The following is a 23,980-nucleotide window of genomic DNA, read 5'->3' on the forward strand; positions in this document are numbered from 1 at the left end:
TTTCCTTAAATTTCATGAATTGACACTAAAGATTTCAAGTCCTTTAGAAAATCTTATTTTGGCATTGTTGTGGTTATTTTTTTTTATTTATAACTACACAAAAATATAGTCAGGTTACCATGTCATGTACTGGATTTGAATGAAGCCCTGTTCGTAGACAAACATAACTACAGTACTTCATTATTTTTTCCATAAGTAATGGAATCAGTTGTAGTCAATAAAGTTAACGGATCGTAAAGTTCCTTTATGTATGATAACGATAAAGGAAAAAAGATGGATAATTGAAGGACTTGAAATCAGTTTCCTGCTTCTGGTTTAGAACTATGCAACTTCCTTTAAATTGTCATACTATGTGAAAATTTTCAACAATTATTGAAATATTTCATGAGGAATTAATAAATGTTTTTACTGACATTAGCAATGTTTTTGTGAACATAAAAACAAAAAATAATGTCTTTTGAGAGTTCTGAGATCATTCTTTGCTCAAAATGATCTAAAAAATTGTTTTTTATAGAAAATTTGTTATCAAGATGTAACAGCAACCTCTAGCTTGTGATATCCACCACAATGTCATTTACTCTGAAACTTATTCATTATTACAGTACCTATTGTATTCATTTCATGTTAATTTGTCTCTTTTATGGATATTATAGAATGATTATTTTTATAACATTAATTGAATTGTATGATCCCTTTAGTATTTAATATTGTTTTGATGGATGAATATTATTATTATTCAGTTTGGCCTTTACACAAAAACTTATTTTTCTAAAGTCTTGTATGTCAGTTAGCCAATGAATCCATGGATATGATAAAATTAAATATAAAAAAATTAGGGTACGATTTGAAAATCATGTAAGAAAATAGATTGACGATATGACATTGGTGAAAATATGGTTGTTTAGCTATGTGTTTTGAGGAAATTTATATATCCTTTTTGTCTGGAGATTGACTGTACTCACACAAAATACACCAGTATTGAATGACTACTAGAACAAAAATGTCTTTTCGTTTTCAAAATATTACAAACATTCATTTTGATCTATTGATCAGAATTCTGTATATTGTGAAGATAGGAATATTTTCAATACTATCCCACTGAGGAAATGTTTAGCAATTTGAAACTAATGATATTGGAGTTCAGTGTTTCCAAGACAGAACAATTATTATGTATTTCTATATATTTATTATCAATTAAATACAATCAGAAGAGTATTTTTCATTTGGCATCAAAAACTCATAGTTTCCACCTATAGCTTCCATTAGAAGTATAGATAATTTAAATTATTCAATTTGGATGAAACCAAGCTATCTTCGCCTTTCTCCTTTTTGTGTTTTTCTTTTTTCCTTCTTCTCTTCTTTGAGTTGTTTTTGTTTCTCCCTGAAAATAAATTGATTTAAACAACGCTTCTATTCACTTTTTTTTTTTTGCGTTTATTTCATCCTAAAATACACAGAGTGTTACATAGGGACACCTCTAATAATAGGTGGAAAAATAATTTGATATCACACACTTTTGCCCTTCGTGGGCATGTCAATAATCAATCACTATATCTAGAGGTAAACATAGATGTATAAAGTGCTAATATTTTATGAAAATCGATATTTGCATGATTGAACAGTTTATTGGAAAATAATTATGCAAAATGGTAAAGGAATATATTCATTGGGTAGAAAAATTGAATTATCTTATATATACAGTGAAACCTCTCCTTGCGGAAATTTCTATTAACCAGACAACTTTCGAAAGGCCAAAATTTCTGAAACCAAAGTGTTGCCAATATTTTTACATTCAAAATCAACTTCTATAACCTAATGGGGACAAATTTCCTGGTTTCAAAAACACTGAGATCTTCTTCCTTAACCGAACCTCTAACAACCGAGTTGTATACAGTATATGTATACATTAAGTTTCAAGCTGTCATAAATAGAAATATTTGATGAATATATTTTTGGGATGTTCTGTGTAAAACATCTCATAAAAACATTTATCAAGGATACAGGGTGTTTCCAAATTAGACGTTAACCTTGGAGGATGTGTTAGTATGATTCATTTTCTGTCGTTTGAGCTATATTTAGTGATAACCAAAAATCAACAGGTATTTGAGTTCTTGTGATTTTTAAAAGATTTCTCACTGTACTTCATTTTTCGTCAATTTTTCTACTTTGACCAAGTTTGATTTGAATTTTGAAGGTGAGAAATTTCTTGATAAACACAAGAACTCAAATATCTGGGAAACTGTTGATTTCCAGTTATCAATAAATGTGGCTCAATTGGCAGCAAATGATTAATACTAACACCTCCTTCAAGGTTCACGTCTAATTTGGAAACACCCTAAATGCATATACATATATAAAATTATACCTGTCTTCTCTATCTTTCTCCTTTTTTTTTTGGCTATCCATTTTTGCTTGTTCCCTCTTCAATTTTTCAGCATGAATCACTGTTTGAGCATTGGTATTTTTCTGTAAATTTTCTTTAGTATCACTAGAAGTTTGTAGAGGCACATTTATATCCTCTTCTTCATCACTCATTTGACCATACTGTAATAGAATTGCTTCCTTAATTTTCTTTTCCTCAGCTGTATATTCTTTTGTCTTAGTTGTAGCTACACATCGAGATTCTAGAAGTTTAGCTAATTTATCATCTACATCAATAGATGTGGTATTTTGGACTTCTTCAACTTTGGAATATAAACTCCATTTTTCCAATATTTCATTTTTTATTTCATTTAAATTTGCAGCCTGTGAACATTAACTATTTTTAATCCTCAAATCAATTATAATGATTAAATATTGTTAGGTTGATAGTTTATACTAAGTTAGAACTGATAAAATAAGGTATTATGCTTTTTGGGCCAAGGTATATTCTAAGCAACAATCTCCAATGAACTTTAACTATATATCCTTCGAATTTCTACAGTTTTTTAGTGAATGTGAATAAATATATATGTAATGGAAAAGCCCTAAACAAGTATAAAGCGTTCTGGATCCTGGTAACAGGATCCAGACCCCTTAAAATAATATTTTGGGTTACTGCAAACCTAGAAGATTCCTCAAAATGTATATAAATCGCTTTTTAATATTTTTTACTCTTATAAACGGAGTATGTGGTAATATTATTATTCCTAATACCTCCTGGGAAATTGAAAGTTTTGCCATGTTTATTGAGTTTACTCGGTGACCCCTCTGATAGACGTTTACTTTTTACCTCTTTCACTTACATTTTCTACGATTTCTGTTAATAAATCTTGTAAAGCTTCTGATTTTTCTTCCACTGATTCGTCACTGTCTAATATACTTATGATGTAAGATCCAAATACACTTTCATCGGTATTCAAATCAGTTAAGGTTTTTGATAACCATGCTTTGAAATCTTCAGTTGATAAAGCCATATCTCATTCTTAATAGAATAACTTCCAATTTGTTTATTTTTATTCAAAAATAATTAGCTAGGTTATGGTGTGTGTAGTACATTCTGCGACTTGTTCTGTGCAGTGATGTCAACTCTCCCAAGTCAAAAGTACCTAAATTTATTTCGAAAAATTCCTAGAAATCCCTGAATGAAATGAAATTGAAAAATCACCTCTCAGTCCCCAGATTAGTTCAAAAAATGTAAAAAATTCAAATAATTTCATTTACTTAGCCTGAAATAGTTTTAAGTTCAATTTTTTAGACAGTTGAGGTTATAAATAATGCATCATCAAAAAGAAAAAAATAGGATTATATTCATTTTTCTGATAAGTATATATTATAAAAAGCTTTAATTAATCTCAACAAAGAAAATTTCCTTGTTTTCATTTTTAACTGAGTGGTTGTTATTGCTTTTGCATCCTTCGCTGTCAACATTTTCCACAATTCATGTTATGTCTCTTCGCTTAAAAAAACAAAGTATTTTTGACGATGGTACTGAAGATGGCTGTTTAGCCGAAAACGTTCTATCAAATTTTTTAATTGAATACTTGAAATACAAATCATTTCTTTTATTACTTCAATTAATTAATTATTAATTCTGTATAAATTTCTGGTACCCAATTTGAAATGATCGGGCGATATTTCAAATGACTGACAACTTTTATCAGATGAAAATCTCACAATGAAAATAGCATTTAATGCTTCGCCCCCTAATTAATTTCTTTTCTTACATTTTATGTCCATAACAACAGAAAACACTCTCTCTGTTTCAGCATTACTATGGGGTAATAATATTAATATTGATATGTAACATATATTCCGGAACCCCAGTGAAGTATTTCATGTCACTCAGGGTGCTTCAGAATTTCTCTACACTCATCTTCGAAAAAACGAGTTTTTTATCTTCATCATTCAAAAAAATAAGAGCAATATATTCTTCCGGTGTCTGTCTTCAATCTGACTGAATATCACAGATATCTGTGCTGAATATTCATTATTTCAAGAATATCATCAATTATTAATTATTATTTTCGAATGAAAAATCCCTAGAAATTCCCTATTTCCCTCTAAATCCCTAAAACCATAATTTTCTCCTTAATCTGGGGACAAATCACTGGTTCTGTGTTCATCACAGAACACTGATTGGCACTTCGTACCATAGAAATATTAGATTTATACATTTCTTCTAAAAGAAGAACACACGGAATATAAAAGCTGTGGCTGTGATCTAACCTTCGAAAAGTAATTTCTTTCTGTTATCTATGGTTATCTGTTGATAACCTATAAAACAAAAATAATTATATGAAAAATAACATTTTCCAATAATAATAAAAAATAATAAGTCTTCTATAGAAAAATACCGCATATCAAAAATCATTCATTAATTTATTTTTTTGTATTAATTTCGGTATGTATTCAACCGTTTTCAGATTGTGTAGAACCGGCTTCTCAACTCTAACAGAATTTGAATATTTAAAAAATGTTAGCCCTAAATTTAGAAGTTACGGTAATATTTAAACATTTCAATAATATTACCATTTATAATGGGTGATGATTGCAGCAACAGTGAAAAGATTTTACAAACAAACCAATGTTTTGAAGAATAATGAGAAATATGAAATTATACTTGATCAAAGAAAATTGAAGACTCCTAAAGGAAATATTTTTTCAGTTGAATCTGAACCTCTGGCATTAGCAGTAGCTACTGAATGGGATTCTCAGAAAGAGAAAATTTCGAGAAGTCAGATGCACATTGTAATTACTAAGTGTTTTATTCATAATAACCTCAGTGAAAGTTATTACAATTTACATTTGCTGAGAAATTCAACGAAAACTTTCTTAGTATTAACTATTAACTTCAAATTTAATGCTGAATTTGTGTTTTCTTTGGATGAGAATGATAAGTTGTTCTTATTTTCAGACCACATTATGTAACACAGTGATTGACAATCCAAATAATTATTCAAAATATGATTTAGCTAACTATGTATCAAATTATTTGGATACAGACACCATTCTTTTCCAAACAAAGGTAAATACTCTCATCTTATAGAGCTATTTTTCATTTTTTGTACTTATTAGGATGATGAGGAATTGTATAAATTTCAAAAAAATGAATGGGATCCTGTGATCCAATGGTTCAATAAAAAATATGGAACAAATATTCAGAAATCTGTTGTGATGGATGGTCCAGAAGTTTCTCAAAAAGATAAGGAAAATATTAACAGACATTTACTATCTTATAATTTTGAGTCAGTCTATGGTGAGAAATAGACATTTTTTTTTTAATAATAATGAAAATTTTCTATGTAATTTTCAGGTTTTGTTTATGCAGTCGATACACTTAAATCAGTTATATTAACATTAGCATGTGTTGATCGATTTGTAAGTGTGGAAAAAGCTGTTTTATTGTCTAGATTGGAAGAAGAATACCAATTGGGACATTGGGGAAGAGTTGAATGGTCACATGATTTGAGTCAGCACGATTTGCAAGCTAGATTAGCTGCAGTAGTTCTTTTTATTCACTGCAATAACCAAATGTCTAAAATAAAATCAAAACAAATGAAGTAAAAATTTTTCCAACTTGTTTTATTTTTATGTTAATACAATATTTTTTTACACAAAATTCAGTCAGTAATCAATAATCCTGATATTTGCTCAATAGTAAAATATAAAAGATTTTTGAAGAGTAATCTTTATACTATGATAATATGAGGTATGAATAATTCTAAAATCTAATTTGAAGTGCGAGTGATGGTTGCACACCAGGAACTATTACAATTAAATTTTTTAGAGTAAGAAGGTCAAAATTATTATTTTTCATAGAACATAGTCAATGAAGGTTATCTAGAGGAAAATTTTCAACAATAAGTAACGTTTTCAGCTTATAAAAAGGAGTAGACATTAGGAGAACCCCCTGTTAGGTAATAGTTCGATAGATTTTTACATTTCCAACAACTGAAAACATCTGATGAAATTACCACGTTGTAACAACTATTACATATTTAATACAGTGAATATTTAGGATAACCTTCATTTAAAATTTATTTAAATGGATTTTCATCACACTTATTTAACACTTTCGCTGCCACAGCGGTTCAGTCAGGCCACAGCAGTCACCGGTGACTGCTCTCAATCGAAAGGTTTGTATGTTTATCACACTTATTACGACGAATAGCATAGTTCAGATGCATATAGTGATGCGAGTTGTAACTTACAAGAATGACTGCTGACTATACGTTGGAATAATATTCCTACAAATTGCATAGCAGTCATCGGTGACGGATCTCCTTTTTTTGTAAAAAAAAATTAAATGAAAAAAAATCGATATCAACTGAATCAGACTGAAGTAATCAATTGAAATTTATCGAAAAACATTTTTTGTACATTTTTCATAAAATGAGCTTGGCCGCGAAAGTGTTAAATTCGTATGGTTTTTTAACTTATGTTTGTTTCCATTACCTCCATTATAAAATTGCAATTTATAAATTAAAACAAAGAAGTTCCTATTTGAAATTGGGTTTATACAATTAACTTGCATGTTGATTGTTAGTTGAAACACCTACAGGAATCAAGGCTTTTTCTATACTTGATGATTTCTCCCCATGGATAAATAATACATATTTCATTGATATAGTATTTATGTATGTTTATTTATTTATTTTATTATATTATTCATTAAATTTTGCCCACTAGTTTATGATTTCATTCTATTTCATAGAATACCCTAAGCCTAAATCATGGAAAAATCTAGAGAGAAAAAGCTTTTTCCAGATTCCAATCTGTAACCTCTCAGCTACTAGAAAAATTTAGCCAAAAGAATGTAATTGGATTAAATAATTACTACATAAGTGAATTTATAAACAATTATTTCTGGTGACACATTAAGAATATGATCAGAAAGAAGAGATAGGTTGGGTAATAAAAATACAAACTGTGATTTTCTTTGTGTAATTCACTCATTTTGCAAATTCAACTTAACAATTGGTACAATAATATGGTACATCCATTAACAATGGCTAATAAATAGAACACAAATAAATTCAAATTTTCATATTTGGTAATATAAAAAAAAGCAAATTTGAAATATATAGATATAAACAAAAATTACTATTCCTCAGAATTATTTCATTATTTGTTTCATCAGTCTTCAATAAGTGAACAATACAATGATTTTAATAGTAAAATCATTTTTTTATGGGAAGTTAATTGTTGGATATTATTATATTTCACTTCAAGTTTTTCATCCTATTAATTGAAGTACTCTATTTGTAGTTTGATATTTAATTTCGTTTCAAAAGCCTAATGAAACAATGTGACTATATTTTGAAGCTTTCATCATTTATTTTCATTAAGTAAATTTCACCAGAACAAAAAATTAGTAACAATGACTCTGAATTGATCACACTGTAACAGCCAAATAAATTTCAGTAAACTAGTACATTTACAGGAATGATACAAATTACATCAACATTAGCAATAAAATTACTTACAGTACCTATAAACATTTAACATGGAGCAGTGAATTAAGGAAACAATTTCCAAAATCATATTCCAATTTGTTTACTATATCAGTCGAATCATCAAATAATTATAAAGAATATACAATTTGTACACCATATAACTGTATACATATATTCCCCAAATATATAGTATCTGATAAAATCCAAGGGGAACAATATTCCATAATAAATGAATTGAAACTAACCAGATATAGCTTCCTTACATTAAAAATGTTTCTGCATATTATTATTTTTTCTGAAAATATGACAAATATAACTAGATATAAATTCATAAAAAAATTGCATTCAGATCATCAAACTTGCAGGAATTGAACATTTTGTCCCAAATCAGTTGAATATATCATGCATGTACATACTAGACATATTCTGTATTTGTATTTCCCAAATAAGAGACAGGAATTGTTTTCATTAATTTGAATGCATCTGATTCAAAAATAGGTATAAGCTTATAAGTAATTCCCTTTTACACTATCCTTCAAGTGTCATATTTTTATGTGAACACATTTTTTAAGACACTTCTTAAACTCTTTTTTTCCTTCTTACGATTGCTTTCATCTAATTTGCTGTTGAGACTAGATTTTTTTTCTACATTCTTCAATTCAGAGCTTTGGGAATCACCTAAAATTGCTGTTTCTTTAGGCACACTGTGAGAAAAGTCTCGATCACCATTTGTATTTGGCTTTATAAATTGACTAGAAATTCTATGCGATCGTCTATCGACGGCAGTTTTCGTATGATATGGAGAAAAATCTTGTTCCATAATAGTTCCAAACTGATCGAGAGAAGAGTTCTCAGACTCATCCAAATTAACAATTTCGAGTAATCTACGATTTTCTTCCACCCAGTCTCCAGGATTATTAGTAATACTGTTATCAGCTTCTGAAAAATTATTGTATGTTTTCAATAATTGGAATTTAATTTGAAATAGAATTTCAAAAATGGTTAAGAATACTATCAAGTAAATGACAAATGTAATAATTTTTTTTTAATGTATAGAAACAGAGGCTGATTATGAAAGTTAAAACGACTATGGAACAGGCTATTGAAAGAATTTCTTTTCAAAAATTAACTCATCAACTGTGTCGCACTTTTCAGTTGATCAAAATGGGTGATGGCCTGAAATACATTGAATTTTTTCATCTTGTTCTTGTTGTGTATTTTATTGAGTTTTGATCTTCAAATAAATTATACAGAATCTTTAGAAATTACTGTAACATGCTAGTGGTCTGAAATGTTCTTTACTGCTGTTCATGCATTCATACTAAAAAATATTTCCTATGAAATATTGTGTATTATCAATTCACATTCAAATTTTTTGTACTCCCTGTTTTCCCACCTGCGATAAGTGAATTAAAAATATATCAAAGACCTCAACGATGTCACAATAATTTATAAAAACCGTGTACATAGTGACCTACTTACTTTTCTATCTAGTTCTGAATTTAGGATGAAATTTTATTTCAAATACTAAAGGGGTATAGGTCCCTATGTACATTTTCGTGATTATTAATTTTTCCCATTATTTATAAATTCACCAAAATTCTATTTATGCAATAGAAAAAGCCAAACTTTTTGGTATATGTGCATTTTCGTGATTTACTGTTATATGATTGAAATTGGAGATTGAAAATTGACGACGATGGAAAATAATTGATCACACAAATTCAATGTCCAACTGTGCAAAGCTATGGTTAAATCCGCAAGAGAATAGACACATGCTGCAATATTATAATCAGATGATCGAATACAAGGGATTGAAATTCACATTTACCCTCATTACATTGTGATCTAAAAAGTTTCAACTTAGTTGAAATTGCATTCCATTAGTTTAGCGCTAGCCCTGTTAGATCAGTCTGCTTCTTCTTACAGGGCAATATTTTGTTTAATTATCCAAGAACGAGAAGGTTCTCTGCTTTGTTGAACTTCTCCACCAACTTTAGGAGCGGTCAGCTTGAAAGTATGATTTTTTTTATATAGGAATATAAACTGACTACAGTCACTTAGGTAATTATGAATAGCAACATATCAAAGGCGTAGATAGTTTTTTTTTGGGAGGGGTTATCGAAAAAATAATTTCATCAGGTACAGATCAATTATCTACATCATGATTTCTGCGTTTTTGCTAGAATTCCGAAGCTTCATGCATAACTACTAGGTAAAATTCAAGAATGATATCCAAAAAAAATATCAGTTTCAAACTGAAGACATTTTTTTGATGGAGGAGTATAGCGGTGAGTGCTTTACCAGAATTTTTTTAAGGAACCCATTACGTTTTTACTCACAATGAATATTGCAGATAAAAGTAATCCTAAAAATCTACGGTTCCCGTTATTGCCATATAAAAAAAAGAAAAAAATGTCATCATGCATAACAGGAAAATTGTTATAACAAAAGATTTGATTATAATAATCAGAAATGCAGTAAATGTAAAAAAAATGTGCAGTAAATGTAAAAAATGCAGTAAAAAAACTCTTACCATGTGAATTCTGTGGTTTATCAGGGTAGTTCGTCCTATATCCATTAATATCCAACTCATTGATGGAATTAGAACGTTTCAAGCCTTTGTTGCTTCTTTTTTTTCTTCTTCTTTCCAAAGATAGTTTTCTTTCTTCTGCAATGAGAGAAGATCTTACAATCTTAAGAGCTTGATCGCTTGGTCTTCTAGTTTTCTTCTTATCTTTGGTAGTTATAATATCAACAGACTTTCTACGCTGAAATGATATGGATATCAATAAAGGTAATGAGGATATTAATTTTAAAAATTGTCTTGCTGAATATTTTAAGTGAAATGCATACCTTTATGTCTTTGGATGAATCAATTTTAATTTTTTGTCTTTCACCTCCACATATCCAACAAACGCCACAAAAAATTGTCACTGTAGTGAAAAACCAAAAAATAAAAGTAGGCCATTTTTCCAGAGTTACTACTAAGTATTCCAATCGTTCTTCAATCTGCTTACTCCTATCTTCTAGCTTTTTTCGGTCTTCTAATATTGACTGCATTGTTTTTTCAAGTTTCTGCATTTCTTCAACCTGTTTCTTGTATCTTCTACTGAGTTCTTCAAGGTATTGACTAGAAAGAGAAACATTTCTTTCCAGTGCCTAAAAAAAATTAAGAGATATTAGCAAATTGCCTGATTAATTTTTTTTTGTTGCTGTCTCTATATTCACTAGCAGTTTGGACATTAAAATCTGATTTAGTTTATTAAAATGTCTTAGTTTGTCAATTTATCCCAATAGTTTGCAAAGTGCTGAATATGCTACGTAAGTTGAAGGAATTAAATGATTAGAATCATTGAAATCAGGCGATCAATCTGGACTAAGCTAAAGTTTCAGCTATACAGGGTGTGGCGTAATTAATGGATAATCCTGTACTGGCGAATAGGGGAGGTCATGGTCGACCAGAAAATGTAAAGTTATGTTCAGTAAAAATATCATAGTTTTCGAGATATCGGACAATTTCATTTTTTTCTAAAAAGTGCACCTTTACTCACTAATTTCAATGCTGTGATCACAAATCTTGTTATTTCTTTGGGCATTGTTTTTTATTTTACTCTCAAATAGCTGTACTATGAGATGAACTACCAAATTCCTACCATCTTGCTTAATTTAGGAAAAAAAAGTAGGATAATCCTCATGTTTGCAAATTCACTCACTTTTTTCTTTAAGTTCCAGTCGTTATGGAGAAAAAAAATGTATTGAGACCTTTGTGAACATTTCATGAATAAATTGTCTACTTTATTGCGGTTCTGAAATGGTATAATACATGTTATTACGTTATTGGGTGCTCGGACTACGTTTTATTATTACAACTGAGGTACTTATGTCAGTGAAAAAGAGTTTTACGGATTTTTGATGAAACCTAATAATAGTTAAATAAAACACAGTAATATTTTCACTATTTATTTTAAATTACAGTAAGTGCTCGAAATGTCCGCGTTCTGCACGAATGCACGCTAAACATCTTCTAATAAAAGATCGTTTGATTCGTCGCGCATATCTGGCTTGATCAAGATTTCGAGCTGGTTCGTTAATGCGTGTGCGTAATTCTTCAACTGAATTTATCGGCTTGTCATATACCTTCTCTTTGAACATCCCCGATAGAAAAAATCTAATGGATTTAGATCAGGAGATCGTGGTGGCCAAGAAATTGTACCCAATCGTCCAATCCATCTTCTCGGGAATTTTTCATTTAAGTAATCACGTACCTGTCGTGCGAAATGTGCAGGGCAGCCATCATGTTGCAGCCACATCCGCCTCCTGTCTTCTAAATTCAAATTTTCTAGTAAAAGCGGCAGTGTATGTCTTAGAAAATGAAGGTATCGGTCAGCTGTTTGTGTTTCTGGCAACTCAAATGGGCCGATCACTTGGCCATCAAAAATCCCAGTCCACAAATTAATTTTAAATTGGTACTGGGATCTTTTTTGTCTCATTAGATATGGACTAGAGACCTGCCAACTATGCATATTATGCAAGTTGAGGAAGCCGTCTTTTTTGCAAGAAGATTCGTCACTCCATCAAAAATCCCTAAAACTCTCTTTCACTGAAATAAGTACCTCAGTTGTAATACTAAAACGTAGTCCGAGCACCCAATAAGATAAAAACATGTATTATACCATTTCAGAACCGCAATAAAATAGACAATTTATTCATGAAATGTTCACAAAGGTCTCAATACATTTTTTTTTCTCCATAACGACTGGAACTTAAAGGAAAAAGTAAGTGAATTTGCAAACATGAGGATTAACCCACTTTTTTTTCCTTAATTAAGCAAGATGGCAGGAATTTGGTAGTTTATCTCATAGTACAGCTATTTGAGAGTAAAATAAAAAACAATGCCCAAAGAAATAACAAGATTTGTGATCACAGCATTGAAATTAGTGAGTAAAGGTGCACTTTAAAAAAAAAAATTAAATTGTCCGATATCTCGAAAACTATGATATTTTTACTGAACATAACTTTACATTTTCTGGTCGGCCATGACCTCCCCTATTCGCCAGTACAGGATTATCCATTAATTACGCCACACCCTGTATATACTTAGACTTTATCAAAGCGAGCTCATTTATGGTGGGATTCATGAAAATTTTATTGTGGTGATTTGCTCAATCAAATCATTTATTTGTTAAATTTCAGATCATTTTTGACACTTCAATAGAATTCAAACTAGATCCAACGAGTTGATTGGTCAATCAAAATTTAATGAAATTCGTCGTTAGTTGAATAAAAATGATTTATTTGGTTACAAAGAGAATATTGAAAAATAGCAGTAACAATTTATGAAATTAATAAAATCTAAGAAATAACGACATATTAAAAAGTCTTTTATAATAAAAAGACATTAAAAGGAGCATTAAGGAATTATACCTCCTTCAATTTTTGTTTGATCAGAGATTGAATCAAGGGAATTTGGTGTACCGTCGTTAGAAATACCACTTAGAAAATAACCAGTATAATAATAATACAAAAAAATTACCTTTATTCTATTTGAAAGCCTCAGAAAAACAGATTCCTTCTGTCTATCTGCTGGATTATTTCCAGAGGATACGGGTGTTGCAGTAGATGGTCCATTTTCATTATTGATATCTGTCATATAATGTTCGATGTGATCCATATTTTCAGGAGAAATTGTTGTTATATCTGAATTTGGACCGGTTGTGTCTAAAATTTCTTGATTATCCTCGAAATCAGAAACTTGAACTTTCACATCAATAGCACTATTGGCTTCACTAGGTGTATCAACTTTGGTTACATGGTTCATGATCTCATCTGTTTCACTGCCACTTAAGGCATTCGAAGATTGAATAGAAACATCCAATGTGACAGTTTTTGTGGGTTTTATCTGTGAACTATATTCCAGGCTGGTTGAGCAAGTTACTTTGGGCAAATCGGTTTTACTGGATAAATCTATTTTCAATGCATCTGTTGGTTGACTTTCACTATTATTTTCTGGTAAATCAACATCTATAGATTGTTCAATACCGCCAGCGATTTTTGTAGTTTCTACTACTTCTTCATCAACGGTTTCAGTATCAGCAGTTTTTGTGGAGTTCAGGAGTTGTTGACTATTATTCAAAACAGCTTTGTTTTCAGAAACTGCCAATGTATTACACATTGCAGCTAAAATCTTCTCTGAAAAGAATGCTTCAACATACTGAAAACTTTTGCTGAAAATTGTATGATTATCACTTTTATTCAAATTCAATCCAAAACTCTGACAAATATGAGAATTCATTAAAGATTTATGAATAAGCGGCTGTTGTTCCAGTTTCGTAATTTTGACATATTGACAACTTAGAAGTTCATAAACTTGTCCAAATAAAATATCATTACAATTTGTACAGACAATACGATGACTCGGAGTTGAACAGGTATTAATCAAAGGTGAATATTCAAACTGTTCATTGTCCTCTCTTTTCTTATCAGTTTCATTGCTCTTTGTACCTAATACCTCAGCAGCTTTCTTAATCATAGAGTAAACAACATTGGTAGCCGAATTCAACATATTTTTTGTCAGACCATCACTATATATTTTCAAGGAATCTTCATTGTCATCCATATCATCATCATCAACATGAGCCAATTCTTCTTTTTGTAAAACTTCCAATTCTGAAATCCCATACACCCTGAATAGGGAAATAGGACAATAGTGTTGTGATCCATGATGTGATTTGACGTCAACCTTTATATATCTTCCGAATAGGTGCGGATTCAAATCGAAGCTTTGTACATCTCTTTCATCTTTAGCTGTGAATTGACCAACTGTTGTCCATTCTCTACTTGGAAAACGATCACCAATGGATACAGTAAACTCTTTAGGAGTTGAGGAGAATAATTCAAAGTTCGCTATATCAATCTTTTTTGCCTGAATCGCTTCACAAAGTTCAACTATAAACCAAATTCTATTTGTACAAACGTTCAGTTTATATTCTTCTCTAGATGGAGAGATTACCGAACTTGCGCTCACAGCTTCTGGATTAGCAGCTACCACCTGTAACGAATATTGAAATGTAAACAAAATAACTGATCAGTACTTTCGGATATTTTGCAACTATCAATCTGTCATGCAGTGAGGAAATTACTTATAGTATTTCTAAAAACATTACATATGGAGAATCAAACCTTGGCTCCGCAATCTGGAGAAGCATAATTCTTCCAACCTAATTTAACTCCAGTTCCAAGCTTGCCATTATTTCCCAAGTTACTAGACTCATTAATAAAATTTTTTTCAGCTTCTTCTAATCTTTTTTGGGCCCACTCAGAAAAAGATGGAATTTCTTCCGGAATATCTTTGGTTTCATTAAATGGCACATTTGTTTCATTTAGCTCTTCTCTATCATCACCCTTCTGATTTGAAGCAAGAACATCAGGCGTTTGACTTGTATCGTTGTTATTTGTATTGTTATCTTGATTAGATATTATAGATGCAGAGAGTGTATCCACTTCTACTTTTAACTCTGATGGAAGTGATGCAATGACTGTTGCACCTTCTGTTGTTATGCTGCAACAAAGATTGTTATTTTAAATATTTTCTCACCTTAATGAGTAAGATAAGAGTATATGATATTAAATTCAATTCCATTAACTGACTCAGTTTATTTCATAACATTGACAACTAGCTTGAAAGAATATTCTTCAAATCTTAAACATAAAATCCTTATTTCCTTATCATTTTGGTTTGTTATTTTCAATAGTGGGGACACTTACAGTGTATGGAAGATGATAGACAAGTTAAAAAGGTATGGGAGGCGAGAATAGAAAAGAAGCCAAAAAGAGGAAGACCACAACAGACTTGGGATGGGGGCAAAAAGGAGAGAAATACAGAGAAGAGGAAAGAAGCGAAAGAGTTAGCAACTAACAGGGCAGAATGAAAAAAATTCATTAGATCATACGTCGAAAGTGTTCTACAGGATGTCTAGAGTGACATGACTCTCTATTACGGTTAAGCGCTGAAATTTTCAATTTTTTTCGACACAGTATCATTAGAGTCCATTAAGAGCTACATTCTCAAATAGTTTGGAAATGCGCAGGGTGTACCAAATAAGTGTAAATGACTAAACATATGTTTTATCTAATGGAACTCTGTGTTTTTCATTGAATTTTCAGATAGCATGGAATGAATGGAGTTTGTTCCATATCTGAAAATTAAAAATTTGTACATTCTGTGTATTTTCGAACATTTTGGGAATGTAACTCTAATGGACCCTAATGACAAGGATTTTAGCGCTTAACCGTAATAGAGCGTCTCATCAAAGCCCCCAAATGCTTGGGGAAAATTGTAACAATCGTCTGAAAATTTTTTTCCGTCGACACATCGGTAAAAATTGATCAGCATGTGCTTTGCACTTTATAATGACAGCATTGCGATGAGTGAGAATATATTGATCACTAGTTTGACTTACAATATTGTGACCGATGAAAAAAACAAAATAATATTAAACCAAGACGTTCAATCAATTGTGTGTCAACGACTACAACTAAGAAAAATCCTACAATGAGTTTTCTATTTGCCGGACAAAACATGAAGTTGCTGGTCGCTAATTGACCAAAAAAATTATTTTATATGTGCAGCGAACGTTCAATCATAATATCAGATAGCACGTCATTTTCTAACAGCAACGTCAAATTATAAATCCAGGGTCAGGGGAAAAACACAAACAGTCACGCCTGACTTAAGGTACGTTTCCTCGGACAGTCTCGAGTAGCTGGGCGGAGCTACGCCATAGCTAGAATTGCGATTGGTTAGATAAAGTCGTCGAAACGCGGCGATCGACGGAAAACGTACCTTTAGGCATGCGCGTTTCAATTTCAGGCACGGTCAGTCAGATTTCAAAATTATCCGCCAATAGGCGCGGAACTATACGTCCTCGTCTTCCGCTACTAAAAAGTTAGAACTTCACAATAAATTAGTTTCGATCTTGTAACATTAATTACCTACTCCCGAAAAGATTTCTAACCTCTTACCGCGTACTGTGCCAAATTTGGAACATATCCTTTTCAAAATATTTTCAAACAGTTAAATTGGTTCAGAACCGTACACTCGCTTCTCGGCGTTCAGAATCTTTTAGGTTTTAGGTCAATTCTCTAGTGTTCCCGCTGGCACACCTCTTACGACGTATTATTCACACAATTTTGGTGGTCAAAAGAACCTTGAAAATGGGATTTTAGTGAAACTAAGAATATTTGTTATAAGGTAAGTGTTTCTTATTTCGATTCCTGCAAAGGAATACCTTCCATCTTTTTTATGATTGTAGCCAAGTTATTTTTTTACTTGTGCCATATTCGGAAAATTTTCCACTAAAGGTTCTTTTTTCTTGTTTAGATGGATCTAATACGATTGTTGGGATTCCTAATTTATGCAATAATTGCATTTCGTGGAGAAGAACATTATTAGCCAAAAATTCTTATAACTATTCACCACTGGCCGAATACAAACTTGGTCTAGCAGAAATTCTAACAAGATATTAAGGGCACACCTAAGATGAGCGGCCGACCAAGTTTTTCACTGCTGCCACGATTGGATTCAATGAAAAGAAATATCTTCTCACATATACCTGCCCCAGAAACACGTTGCGATAAAGTAGGCTATTTTCCTGAATGGCACGAAGATCGCCAGAAATGTAAATATCCTTAGCGCACAATTTATCTGTGAAAAATGCAATGTAGCATTATGTCTTAACAAAAACCCAAATTGTTTTCGACATTTCCATTTGGAATGAAAATATATAATGGCTTTTATTCCACTCTATGCAACCTATTTCTAATAAATTAATTTGAATAAGTAAAATGTTTTAGTTCCCTTTAAGGCGAATTGTGCCATATTTGGCACATGTCATAATATCAACAGTTTTCGCAGAAAATTTGAGGAGTGATGTTTTAAGACATTTTCATTCAGCTTCCAAAGAACGGCCGTTTTTGTTTTCAGTTACAATGAAGTAACGCTTATATTCATACGATATTTATGTTAGAAACAGTGACTCAGTGGTAGCAGCTCAACGAGCATTTCGCATTAATTTCAACATCGGCCAGGGCCAGCATGGAGTAGTCCCTAGTCGACCTATCATATTGGGTTACAAATTTTCGAACTATGGACAACAAGCTTGTGGAGGAGTTTCTTGGACAGAATAAAAAATTTGCTCAAGGGAAGAAAGACGCCACCTTGTTTTTCTTCGTATGGCATATACCCACTCTATCTAACTTAAGTTAAATAAATATTATCTTGAAAAATTAGTGTTGCTTTATCATTTTCTAAAATTTAAATGTTCCTCGTGGTCACCCTTCATAACTAAGTAAAATCGAAAGGATGAGATTTCCTGAGAACACATGTATTTTATCTTTTCCAGGTGCTTTTTATTATCTTGAAGAATGGAATTTGCAAAGTTACACTCAGAAGGAATAATTTCAACTTTATTTTATAATTTTTATTGACACATAATAAATAAAAAATAATAATATTTTATATGCAAACTCATATAGCTGTTGAGGATATATACTTCTGTATACGTCTAGGCATTGACAGAATGAAAATGTTGATGTCTTTTTTTGGCACATCAATACAAGTAACTTTCATTTCTTGTATTAATTGTGCCAGCGTCTGATATTCAAAGTCAACAGTCTTCTCTATCTTATCCTACATAGTAAGACAAGCAAGAAGGGGAAGTAGGCCGTTCTACTGGGAAAGCTCACCCAAATGTAGGCGGTAAAATGACATCTTCAGCATAACTTGCAGTTGTTATACTTTATACTGACTTGATTAAAGAGAGGTGGTGATCGGTAACCATCGACGAGCCAAAAAATTACTCCTACAGTCGTTCTAGCCTTGATCTCCTAATTATTCGGCATACTGACATATACAGTTATGCCGTCATAACGTAAAAATTTTGTTTGTTGGAGTATACGCCAACACACGCTACTCAAACGTATAACAAGTTTGGGAATGGTTATTATTTCAGCCAGATACAATTCTTATCTTTGATCTGAAACACCTAAGGCTTCTTTCACACGGGCTACCGAGCTATAGGCAGACCAGACAGATCTAAATGTAAAGAGTACAACGAGGCTTTCATACGATGAGCTAGGAGCATGGAAGGTAGAGATAAGGAGAATAATCACTTATGGTAGAAGAGTTGAGAAAGTGTCCAGCGGAAAAGGATAGATAAGGGGAGCTAGTGTAGCTAGAGGGTAACCAATCCAAGTAGGCGAACTTACTTTCAATCTTGTTTACTTCTTGCTTTATCTCTATCAGTTCTTTACAAGGACGGCCCTAGCCTTAAATTTTGGGAGGGGGGGTCGGTCGCCGTTATGGGCTTCAAGTTTTTTGATGGGACCATTTCGTACTTTGCTTGAAACGCATATTAAGTGTTAGGTGGTTGCATTTTGGGAGTCATGACCCCTTGACCCCACCCCTGGGACCGCGCTTGGTTCTTCATGACGTTTCCTATGAAATTCACCCTCTCTCTACCTACACCAGCGCACCCAATTTAGGTCAGTTCAACGGAAAAATTTTTTAACGGGAAGATTATTTTCCTTACTTTTACACTCCATAGTAGAACTGTTGACAAAGTGTCCAGCGAAAAAAGATGGCGCTAGTATAGCCAAAGGGTAACCAACCCAAGAAGGCGGACACACTTTCATCCTTGTTCAATTCTTGCTTTATCTAGCCTAGCTAGGCCAGAATTTCTAGCCTAGCTATGGAGGGTAGATTTCTAGCCTAGAAATGAAATGACACGTCTTCTGCATCTCGACCATAGCGCATGTATAGGAGATCAGGGCCGTACCGTTAGGGAGTAGGCCGGTTTACCTAGGGCGCCAAAATTCAGGGACGGCATTTCAAGCCTGATCAACAAAAATCCCATGTGTAGAAAATTAAAGTACCGAATGAGAATGTAATTCAGTCAGAAACAACAGGAAGAAATATAGACAAATTTAACAAAAAAATCATCAAAGGTGCTGCATTATGCATTATACTCATTAATATCTCAGATGAACCGTAATCCCCCTCATGGTACTTCTTTAAAAGTTATTGATCCTAAAACTCATGCAGTCTTCAGGCTTGTCGGCGTTCTCTTTGATAAACTATGTCTACTTCTATTCTGTTTTTGGGGCGACTCCTTGTTGTTTCGGTAATAATTGTTATTTTCAATTCTTCAATCAGAATGTTGATTCCTCAGAGGAATGCCAAATATTGGAGGACCATATTTTGCATTATTGAAGTTTACGGAAAACCAAAATTCTGAACATTCAAAAAATTCATACTTGTTTTGTCCCTCAGTACAAAGTATGACATTCACGTGCATCAATAGCTGCTTGGCATCTTCTCTACATGCTTTTCACCTGGTTATCAAGAATGAATATCGTGTTGAATTTGTTGTCAAATTTGTAGAAAAAGGTCTCTTGAAGTTGTTGAAGTGTTTCCCATTGAGATCATCAAGGGTTCTTTGTTCCACATCAAGGGTCTCAAGCGTGGTCGATTGGATTTAGGTCAAGGAATATTGGAGGCAATGCTATATGGGGAATACCTTGGTTTTCTCAAGCAGTATTCACTTGTTTAGTCAGTATGGCAGTGCCTTAATCCTTGGATAAATCCTATGTGAAATTGTGGGACTACTCCGTTCATAACTTCATCCTTATATGTCTGAAATGTCATGGTTTTTGGAAGTACTAATGAGTCACTTCTGCCATTGAAACAAACTCCACTAAAAAGCATAATTTTTGTGCCTCCTCCAAAAGGATGGACTTTTTGAATAGAGTATTGTGCTAGTAAACTTGATCCACACTTTAGCTAAAATTGAAGAAGTTGGCTACTTGCACCTGTATTAGACCTGGAGCACTCCAAGGGCTTTGTTTGGATTGTCCTTGGATCAAATTCATCTTAGCATAATGAATATTCGATTTTCAATTGCATAGAACCATTTGATCTCATTGAATACGAAATACAGACTGAAGAGAAAGTCATTAAAGTGTGCATCTCTGACATAGACAAATATTGATTGAAAAAATGTTTAGATGGTACGGAAAATATGCTCTAAGAAATTTCTTCACTTCCATAAAAACCAACTGTTGAGCATATATAACTAATCATATTCAACAGAGTTGGAGAAGCCTCTATGATGACGAATAAAGCAGGAGCCACTAGATAACCCTTCTGATTAATTCACCAGGCATCCTAGGATGAAACACCGCAATCTCCCATAAAAAAGAGGACAAAAATTTTAACTGAGATCACTTTGTCAAAACACTATTGGAGTTATAGTGTGGTAGCAATTTAATGTGGAAATGACTCTTCTTTTTTTTTAAAAGAGGTAATGACTGCTGGAAGTAGAACACCTGTATCTTACTTTCAAACTCCTCACTACTTTAAGCAAAAGCCAGTCAATTTGTTGAGCTATTCTGACCACCAGATATTTCACCAATTTTTTCAATGTAGATAGGAAATCACTCAATTCATCTCATTCTTCATAAATTTGTCTGGATTTATCATGACTGAAGGTTGCCTGTGATACTCTACTTCAGAGAAAAATCGATTCACTGTTTCTTAGGCTGATTAATTAATTAATTTGATAAGAAACTCATGTTAGCATAGGAATCTTCTATACAAAAAAATTATTGAAATATTTCAAGTATTACTAATTATTTCAATGATCTTTGTATATTTAGAAGCTTGAGTTGAGATACAGAAATGTAAGAATCAAACATTGTCCTATGACAGTGTTGGATTTCAACACCTAGGTGTTGATTGAAATTTCACAACTAGGCAATAATGAATTTTCATCAACTAATTCATGAAACTGACTGCACCTTCTCTAGTGAAAAATCAATATGTACTATATTTAAGAGAATCAATAAATATTATTACTATAATAGAAAAATGGAAAATTTGACTATTCTTAGTGAGACAAGACTTGTCCAAAGTTGTGTTGTCTAAATTTTACAACCTTTAAAATACGTGGGGGGTTGAATAATTGAGCAAGGGTTTTATTGGGATTGAGACAAGTTTACATCCATAAGTCGCTCTAAAATCTTATGCAATTTTTTAATCAAGTAGCACATCTTTTTAACACTATACAAACTGTGGATTGTCAATCAAATTTTGAAGATCTTCTGGAATGCATACGAAGAACAGAGAATGAGTATTTATATTCCTATCCATTGACAAAATTTTTTCTTGATTTTTTTCTAATTAATCTTTGAAAATTTTCGAGAAAATAATCAAATCATAAGAATTATTTAACTTTCAAATTATAATGTATAATCAAGAAATTTCTTGAAATATGAAAAATTAGGTGAGTTGACATTGATTTGAGGTAGTTTTGTTACTGTCTTCGCTCAACAATGAAATCGTGATAGGGAACCTTAAAGTCATCAAAATTTCTGGTTATGAAGATATTGAATAGAATATATTTTACTAGCAAATTCTCCTCATATAAAAGAATAACTTCCCTTATAATTGTGTACTTACTCATTCAAGGTTCCAGTATTTTTAGACGTTACTTCAGCTAAAACTCCAACAATATCATTGTTAATGTTTAGATTAGACGTGAAGTTATCTTGTTCTATATTATTTTCATTGCTTTGACTACTCAGAATACTTTTTTCTCCATATTCATTCAGAGTCGAATAGTTTTCTGAAGGAATTTTTGGCTGTTTATCAACATCTTCTTGAATAGAAACTATTCCTGATACCAAACAACTGAAATTTAATAACTTAGCATTCCGAATGTTCTTCAAAGTCAATTTTACCTCAAAATGAATACGATTGAAATAGTTTTTCCTGAAAAAAGACTTCTCTTCATATTATTTGTAAGTCATACTTATGAATAAGTTCAAAGGGATTGTTTCACTAATTGATTTATTATTTTCAAGTTAAAACTTCTTAAGTACTTGAACATTAAATCACAACATTTTTTCGTGGGAACAGGGCAATTTTTCTTATAAAACTGAAAAAATTGGAGTAAATGAATAAATCCCTTCTTAACATAGAAATTCAAATGAGATGCGTATGACGTATATGACGTGTTTAAATTTCAATTTCCTACAGAAATCACGATATCAGTATCAGAGAGTATGCTCTCTAATCCATAGAGATTAATTGTTTGTCTATGGTTTATGTTTTCAAATTATAACGGGTGATTTTTTTAAAGGTTGATGGTTTTGAGGGGGAAGTCTACATATGCTTAAACTCTTTTCTCCTCCCTTGGGGTTTAAGTTTTCACTGAAATAACGAATCTGTCCTCAAATCCTATGTATATCAGTCTGTACTGTATACACGGATACTTTAGAACATTAAGGACCTACAGTCCATTCAGGAATTATTGACATCGAAGTAGGCCATGAACGTTTAGTCGCGGCTTTATTTCTGGTTACAAAAATATCACTAAAAATTGCTATGGTTCATCATAGAAATAACCAGTTTAAATTATTTTCATCATTTTTGTATCCGAAACAGTGCTGCCAACCCTACCTAAATTTAGGTAGATCTACCTAAATTTGAACTAATCTACCTATCTACCTTTTTTGAGCTCGATCTACCTTATTTCAGCTCCGCGCGAACTTTACGGTTTTAGATCAACGACAAACCGTTTTACCAGTAACAGTAACGTGACTATGAAAAAAACTATTCCTTATTAAAGCTCTCACTTCGTAATTTTTACGCACACCATTGGATACAAAGATCTGTGGAGATCAGCGCCGGAGTTTCAGAAATATACAGATGCAAAGAAAGGACCGAAATGGGTAATAAACTAATAAATAACGATGGCTGCGCCTCAATACGCACTTGCTTGATAGAAAAATAGCGATGGTAAATATGGTTGCATGTACGTAGGAATAATAGATAAGTTCCTATTGCTCGCAGATTAATTGAATCGATCCTTATGCTTAAAAAAAAAACAGAATAAAGTAATATCGTCGAAAGGAATGAGATGAGACCGTCTGAATGCATCGAAGGCTGCATTCTGGAAGCAATAAAAGACCCTTTTGGGTGTTAAAATAATAAAAGTTTTTGGACAACAAGCGTTTTCTTGCAAATTATCCACATCTGTTGA

General features: G+C 32.0%; 3 protein-coding genes across 4 annotated transcripts; 1 reads left to right on the forward strand and 2 right to left on the reverse strand.

Moving 5' to 3' along the window:
* Positions 1-1,163: 1,163 nt before the first annotated feature.
* Positions 1,164-3,502, reverse strand: LOC123679060 (coiled-coil domain-containing protein 43). The gene is made up of 3 exons (XM_045616408.1): positions 3,225-3,502; positions 2,366-2,745; positions 1,164-1,381 (listed from the first exon to the last, which is right to left on the reverse strand). Exons 1-3 carry the CDS (start codon positions 3,393-3,395, stop codon positions 1,309-1,311), a joined length of 624 nt encoding a protein of 207 aa, XP_045472364.1. The 5' UTR covers positions 3,396-3,502; the 3' UTR covers positions 1,164-1,308.
* Positions 3,503-4,669: 1,167 nt separating this feature from the next.
* On the forward strand, positions 4,670-5,992 carry LOC123679063 (ATP synthase mitochondrial F1 complex assembly factor 2). Its single transcript, XM_045616411.1, has 5 exons — positions 4,670-4,921; positions 4,976-5,169; positions 5,336-5,446; positions 5,497-5,677; positions 5,735-5,992. The coding sequence occupies exons 1-5, from the start codon at positions 4,825-4,827 to the stop codon at positions 5,983-5,985; spliced, it is 834 nt and encodes a 277-aa protein (XP_045472367.1). The 5' UTR covers positions 4,670-4,824; the 3' UTR covers positions 5,986-5,992.
* A 1,357-nt stretch (positions 5,993-7,349) lies between these two features.
* Positions 7,350-22,953, reverse strand: LOC123679062 (SUN domain-containing ossification factor). Of its 2 annotated transcripts, none has more exons than XM_045616409.1 (7): positions 22,677-22,952; positions 22,396-22,626; positions 15,060-15,438; positions 13,414-14,928; positions 10,734-11,039; positions 10,414-10,648; positions 7,350-8,816 (listed from the first exon to the last, which is right to left on the reverse strand). In XM_045616409.1, the coding sequence occupies exons 1-7, from the start codon at positions 22,727-22,729 to the stop codon at positions 8,428-8,430; spliced, it is 3,108 nt and encodes a 1,035-aa protein (XP_045472365.1). In that variant the 5' UTR covers positions 22,730-22,952; the 3' UTR covers positions 7,350-8,427. The 2 variants fall into 2 exon arrangements, with proteins under 2 accessions (XP_045472365.1, XP_045472366.1); XM_045616410.1 differs by lacking the exon at positions 7,350-8,816 and adding an exon at positions 8,861-9,887 and having other exon boundaries at positions 22,677-22,953.
* Positions 22,954-23,980: the final 1,027 nt, after the last annotated feature.

The sequence above is a fragment of the Harmonia axyridis genome, chromosome 4 (assembly GCF_914767665.1).
Source record: "Harmonia axyridis chromosome 4, icHarAxyr1.1, whole genome shotgun sequence".
Classification (NCBI taxonomy): domain Eukaryota; kingdom Metazoa; phylum Arthropoda; class Insecta; order Coleoptera; family Coccinellidae; genus Harmonia; species Harmonia axyridis.

Bases quoted from the DNA above. Each gene is read 5' to 3' on its own strand.
- LOC123679060 (XM_045616408.1), bottom strand. From the start codon at position 3,395: ATGGCTTTATCAACTGAAGATTTCAAAGCATGGTTATCAAAAACCTTA. The intron at 2,746-3,224 runs GTAAGTGAAAGA...TAATGTTCACAG, and splicing joins TAACAGAAATCGTAGAAAAT to GCTGCAAATTTAAATGAAAT. The intron at 1,382-2,365 runs GTATAATTTTAT...ATTTATTTTCAG, and splicing joins GAGAAAGATAGAGAAGACAG to GGAGAAACAAAAACAACTCA.
- LOC123679063 (XM_045616411.1), top strand. From the start codon at position 4,825: ATGTATTCAACCGTTTTCAGATTGTGTAGAACCGGCTTCTCAACTCTA. The intron at 5,170-5,335 runs GTAATTACTAAG...TCTTATTTTCAG, and splicing joins CGAGAAGTCAGATGCACATT to ACCACATTATGTAACACAGT. The intron at 5,678-5,734 runs GTGAGAAATAGA...TGTAATTTTCAG, and splicing joins TAATTTTGAGTCAGTCTATG to GTTTTGTTTATGCAGTCGAT.
- LOC123679062 (XM_045616409.1), bottom strand. From the start codon at position 22,729: ATGAAGAGAAGTCTTTTTTCAGGAAAAACTATTTCAATCGTATTCATT. The intron at 15,439-22,395 runs GTAAGTACACAA...TCTTTGTTGCAG, and splicing joins AATACTGGAACCTTGAATGA to CATAACAACAGAAGGTGCAA. The intron at 11,040-13,413 runs GTAATTTTTTTG...AATTTTTTTTAG, and splicing joins GGCTTTCAAATAGAATAAAG to GCACTGGAAAGAAATGTTTC.